The sequence below is a fragment of the Cyprinodon variegatus genome, unplaced genomic scaffold (assembly GCF_000732505.1).
Source record: "Cyprinodon variegatus isolate N-32 unplaced genomic scaffold, C_variegatus-1.0 Scaffold912, whole genome shotgun sequence".
In the NCBI taxonomy this organism is placed as follows: Eukaryota; Metazoa; Chordata; class Actinopteri; order Cyprinodontiformes; family Cyprinodontidae; genus Cyprinodon; species Cyprinodon variegatus.
This window is the reverse complement of record NW_015151365.1, coordinates 17,302-23,214: the sequence shown is the minus strand read 5'-3', so window position 1 is coordinate 23,214 and position 5,913 is coordinate 17,302. Positions and strand designations below refer to the sequence as shown.

At 39.7% G+C, this 5,913-nt stretch overlaps 1 protein-coding gene across 1 annotated transcript in view; it reads right to left on the bottom strand.

Annotated features, from left to right (window-relative positions):
• Window positions 1-5,913, bottom strand: part of noc3l (NOC3-like DNA replication regulator) — a 22,535-nt gene that overhangs the window by 9,720 nt on the left and 6,902 nt on the right. Inside the window, exons 6-11 of the mRNA XM_015398114.1 lie at window positions 5,452-5,582; window positions 3,110-3,271; window positions 2,932-3,025; window positions 2,680-2,855; window positions 2,275-2,403; window positions 443-590 (exon numbers count right to left, since the gene is read on the bottom strand). Of these exons, the coding sequence (XP_015253600.1) occupies window positions 443-590; window positions 2,275-2,403; window positions 2,680-2,855; window positions 2,932-3,025; window positions 3,110-3,271; window positions 5,452-5,582 (840 nt within the window). The remainder of the gene's footprint in view (window positions 1-442; window positions 591-2,274; window positions 2,404-2,679; window positions 2,856-2,931; window positions 3,026-3,109; window positions 3,272-5,451; window positions 5,583-5,913) is intronic.

Sequence of the window (5,913 nt, the reverse complement as noted above, 5' to 3'; positions counted from 1 at the left end):
TCATTCAGCCGGGAACAGCACTGAGCGCAGCCGTTGTGTCACGTGACAAAATCAGCTAATTTCATTGGCTAGAAGCTGCTCAGCTCTATCGAGTGTAGATTGCTTTGGCTTGAGTTCACCAAAAGGTCAACACTTTTGCAGCTGAATTTTTGTCAGATAAAAATTTAGTGTAAGGAATTCAATTTCTAAAAAAAACTTCAGTGTTTAAAATTCGGTGTTAAAAAAAGGCAGATTCCAATGAGACTGTTTTTCTTCCACACATGTAGACCTTAACAGATCTGAGAGACTAACATGCACACTTGATGGGGAACAGATTTATATCTAAGATAGCACCTAGCATGTGTTGAATCTTTTAGACACACTTCACACCATATGCATCTTTGCATGTTTGCATTAAATAACCAAAAACGGCTAAAAAAGAACCTTTAAATTGTTACTGAACCTCCAGCTTTGTTTACCTTCCTTTGCATCCTGGACAGGTTCTTTTTTCTCTCTTTGTTGGTCATGAACTTCTTCTTGGGAGCCGTGGCCTCCAGATCCCTTTTCATCTCCACCTCTTTGATCCTCAGGCTCAGCAGAGTTCGAAGCACCTGATGAGGAGGAGGGAGAGAACCAAGGCAGAGAAGAAAAAAACGTAAATAAACCCAAGTCTATAAAAATGTCAACAATTTTCTGAAGGTTCAGAGTCAGGAGGATGGGCGCTAGCATCTCCACCAAACCAACACATCCTTTTACAGACTGATTGGACTTCTACCATCAGGCTAAAGCTGCAGAAGCATCCAGAAATGATGGTTCCTTAACAAGCATGCTTAGTGTGAGGGATTGCTGAAGAGTCAATGAGTCGATGCAATCAGCTGGTTTTCCTTGGATAGAAAACTTTGAACCAATCTGACTGGATTACCTGGTAACCTTTAAAGTGCCTTGAGGGGACATGATGTGAATTGGCGCTATAGAAATAAACTGAATTGAATTTACCCAGAATGTGTCTGAGGATCATAATGAACTGAACTCAGAACCAAAACGGCCCCAGGGCCACGTCAGATTGTCCTCACGGTCCAACATTATCAGTCCCTCTTGCAATATTCAACTTTTTAGAGAGACTCCTACTCAGGCAACATCATACTACTGATCTCCTCCCCCAAAAGCACACAAACCGAGGGGACTTATGGGATATGGAGGAGACATTATCGTTGCAGCAAAAGAACATGTTTTGCCAACAGAAATTTTTATGTAATCCAAAAATAAACTTTGAATAACTACTTAATCAAAAGAAACAAAAATAAACACTTTGAAGTAACTTAGCTATTGCCTTATATTTCCTTTACATTTATTTTTTCTAAATTATTTTAATTTTTACTGTTTTCCAATATTTGTTCAGATTTCTCTTTTTTCAAACTGGATAAAATTCTCATCACTTCTGTAGGCGGGCTTTCTCCTGAGGTGAGGAAGAGAGAAGCATTTCTATTGGTCTGCGTGTGCAAAGGCAATATTTTATTGGTCAATCAGGCTGGAAGTAAAGACAATGATAAATGCAATTTAAAAAGAATTGAATTCATAAAATGAACCTAAAAAAGAGAAATCTGAATAAAAAAAAATGTTGAGTATAAAATCTTTTAAATATATTTTAAATATTTGAAGACAAAATTGGAAAATAAATTTGTAAAAAAAAAAAAAATTAAAAAATCAGAGAAAAGTTACTAGCAAAACCTTTTTGATTGAGAGGATTTTCAAACTCACCTCTGGATGGCTTTTTTTTTTTATTTAATTCCCATTTACAAAACCTGTTCTTTGCAACAATAATGAAACAAAATGTACTCAACACTTAAGACAAAGGGTTGCTTTAGTCTGTTTTGGGAATTTTTGTTTCACATGTTTATTTAGTTATTTCTTCATGTTTTTTGATTTTAAAAAATGGTATTAATAAGGGTTTGAACAAAATACAGCATCTGTTAGGAGTATAAATATTAAATGATTCTCTTCCTCACTGAGAGAATTCAGCTTCTCTGCTGAGACACAAGTTTAAACTGCTCCTAAAATGTTTTTCTGTGAATTCTAACATATTTAAATGAAGCTTTTATGATGTAGGCTATAAAGACTGAAGTCATATTCCTTGCTTGTTCACAAAGCTTGACCAATGAAGCTGATTCTCATTAATATAGATCCAGAGGCTTTTTATTTCTAGAACACTTTAAAACAACCTAAAGAAGCCAAACACACATTTATAAATATATATAAACATATAATCCATGCGTTCAGGCGGATTTGATCTGTTACCTCTGGTTTGATGTTGTAGTTGAGGCTCTTTACGAGGCCAGAGATGACCCTGACGGTAGCCAGGGATGCCCCGCCCATTCTGTCATCCTGGAAGAGCTTCTTAAATGCGTCACAGCACATGTCCGACACCTGAAACAATTACACACCCATGAATACTTTCACACAATCTGCCTCCATCTGATCTACAGTCAGGAAGTATTTGAACATCCTGCCATTTTGGAAATTCTCCCATTTAGAAAAAACTATTCCCATCTAAGGAAAAAGAAATCAATATAGAGTGATTTCTGGATTTTATTTTTTAGATTCTGACTCTGACAGTGGAAACCTACGATGAAGATTTCAGACCCCTCCATGTTTCCTAAGATCTATCTGAATTACGAACACGAGCTTTGAGCCCATCCTGACCTTCTTCAGGGGGTCGTTCATCAGAGGAACGAGGACGACGATGATGTTGTTGTGGAAGTTGAAGTGCGGCATGGTGAGCAGCAGCTCACACAGGCAGCGGATGGACACCTCCGCCAGGCCGCGGTACGACTGGAAGCTCACCGCCTGGACTCGTTTCCTCTTCTTCTGCTTCCAGTCTGGGAATCCACACAGGGTGTGAGTGTCTGCGTGTATCTGTGTGTGCAGAGCAGCTGTGTGGCGGCGGTAACGTACCTTTGATGGTCTGTTCCAGGTCCTCCAGGTAAAACTTGTATTGGCTCACAAGGCTTTCCTCAAACTCTCTAAGCTGCTGCGTCTCTTTCTTCACCTACAGGGAGACCACAATCCACCGGCTGTGTAAAACATGCTGCAACCAATCAGACATCACAATCCCAACCTGTGCTCATCTGACCTTGGTGCTTTTCTCTGCAGCGGTCAGAGGTCGGATCTTGTAGGTGGGGGCGATGTCCTTAAACACCTCCATGAGAGAAACCATCACCATCTTCCTCACCGAAACGGCAACGCTTGGGTCAGACTCCATCATCATCCCCCGCAGCTCCTTCATACGCTTGGTCTGCAGAAAATACCACCATCATCATCAACATCATCATCATCACGTTCCTGTTCCTCAGCTTCTCCAGAAAAATAGGTGCACTACACTCAGATTTCTGCTGATGGAAGTTTTCTGCACGTACTTAAGTTTCTTCGGTGATGAGAAACTCTCTGCTTGGAATAGGGGTGCGAAATTAATAGCATTTGCAATATAATCGCAATTAATAAAATAACAATACAAAAAACACACGATTCGATTCATATCACGATTTTTGACCCACGATTCGATACATGCAACAATTTTTTTTTACATTTGAATATTATTTTATTTAAATAAAATATTAAAAAACATTTAACATATTGTAAATATCCAGAACGTATTTGAACACAGAAAAACCACAATTAAAGAGACATAACCAAAAATGTAAGATTTATCTCTTGTCTTATATTGTCTAACAAAAAATGAACTTAAAAAGCAAATAAACGCAGCTTCATAAAACCTGTTTGCTTTATTTAAAACTATATAAATATTTTTTTAGGAACAACAGCATCATGTCCACTTTTCCACTACAGAGGAAAACACCATCTTACTGGGAACAGATGTGGCTGGGATCCACAGAAACTAAACTTTGATATTCTTTTTCATGTCCACATTTTCAGGTGAGAGGCTTGCTGTCTGTGCTGTTCCAGGATGATCCCCAGCAGTGGATCATCCTGGACAAGCTTGTGTGAGGGCAGCTGCAGCATCTTCTGCCTATCCTTCGGTACAGCTGCGCTCCAGTGGAAAAAAGTGACTATTTTCCTGATTCTACCAAGGAGTCATGACATCTGGTTAACTCCCATTCCTTTCTGTGCTGCCAGATTAACGGTGTGTGCGAAGCATCGAATATGCGGGGAGAGTGCGGCTGCTATGACCGCTTTTACAATGTTTCTTGCGTTGTCACGGGAACGGGGGCGTATGGTCTGCTGAAAAGCCTTTCAGGATTTCAGATACAAGAAACACGGAACGCGTTTGAAGGACATGGTTTGCAATTTGCCACTGGTCCGTAATATAATGTGCGGTTATGGTAATATAACTGTCTGTTGCACGGGACGTCCATCCATCGGTGGTAATAGCAATTGAGTCAGCGCTGCTCAGTTCTCCCTCCACTCTGGATTTTGTTTCCTTGAAAAGTTGGGAATATTTGGTGAGTGTTGCGATCCCACCTTCCTCCACCGCGAGACACGATCGTGGCTCAGAGTGTCGCAATTTCGATTTCCATAGGGGAATCGTTACAGCCCTACTATTTTCATATCTTAGAGGCATGGATTTTTAATCACACTATATTAAACAAGAGTAAGAGACTAAATTTTTTTCTCCAGCCCTTAAGGTCGTGTTTAAAGAAACATAGGGTTGCAACTAGCTCGCAGATCCATACAAGTAGAAGAAGAATTTTTCACCCAATGGTTACAATAAAGTCCTGTAAGAATGGACTCTGGGCAAGCGAGCTCTCAAAAACTGAAAGCCTTGGANCAAGTAGAAGAAGAATTTTTCACCCAATGGTTACAATAAAGTCCTGTAAGAATGGACTCTGGGCAAGCGAGCTCTCAAAAACTGAAAGCCTTGGATGAAACATCTACAAGCTTGGCGTTATTGCAAAGGAAAATCCAAATAAAAATCGCAATTTTGGTGAAAAATAATTGCAATTTCCATTTCTGGCAACATTGTTCAGCCCTACTTTGAACCTAAACATGGGATTCTAAGTTAGCTGGTAGAATAAACCATAGCAGACTCCATTAGGCCTTGTGGTGCCTTTCCTTAAAAGCAGCCCTGATGGTTTGGCTCCATTTCTGGAGCTCTGCTGCGCCGTTGGTCTTTGTGTTGCACTTGGCCTTCAGGTAGGAGAGGAGTCTAACTCTTTTGGTCTGTTCCAAGTCTGCTGGTTTAGCAGCTTTCATGTCTGCAAGATCCACTTTCATGTATCTTCTGCTAGGGTTGCTTTTATATGGTTTGTTATTTCACTCTACAACTTTTAATCCTGGTTTAAGTTTCGGTAAAATGAAGCAGAATATTCAACCTTATGTTTTCAGATATATATTTAGAGGATTTTTCCTCAAAATCAGTAAATTTATCAATAAAATAACAAATGTTAATGTTTGTTAATCGACTCTGAATCTCGATCTGTTAAAAACAGACTCTTCCTCATCAGCTGCTCCACTTACGTTGTTCAGCGGGTCTGAGATGATGGCTGAAGCCAGGCTGGCGATGCGTTGCTTCTTCATTTTTAGTGTATGGACTCTGTAACGTTCCCTCTCCTCCGGCGTCAGGCCCATGTAGCTGGATGAGGCGCCCTCTGCATCAGAGGAACAACACACAGCTGTTATCAGGGCTCCTATTAGATTTAACTATAGTGGTGATGGTGGAGTGTATCTGGATCTATACTATGAGAATTTACACCCGTGCCATTAGAATATTGTTAAAATACTAAAAAGTAACCCAACTTTATGAACCAACGAATGAATGTTTATCCACTGCCTGAATCCACATGGCTTCCATCTGAATTGACTAAAAGGACAGTAATCAGAGGAACATGGGTTATAAGGTGAATAAAGGATTAGAACTGTGTGGTAATCAGGTCATTATTTTAGTGGAAGTTTCCCAGAAAAAAAAAAAAAAAAAAAAAA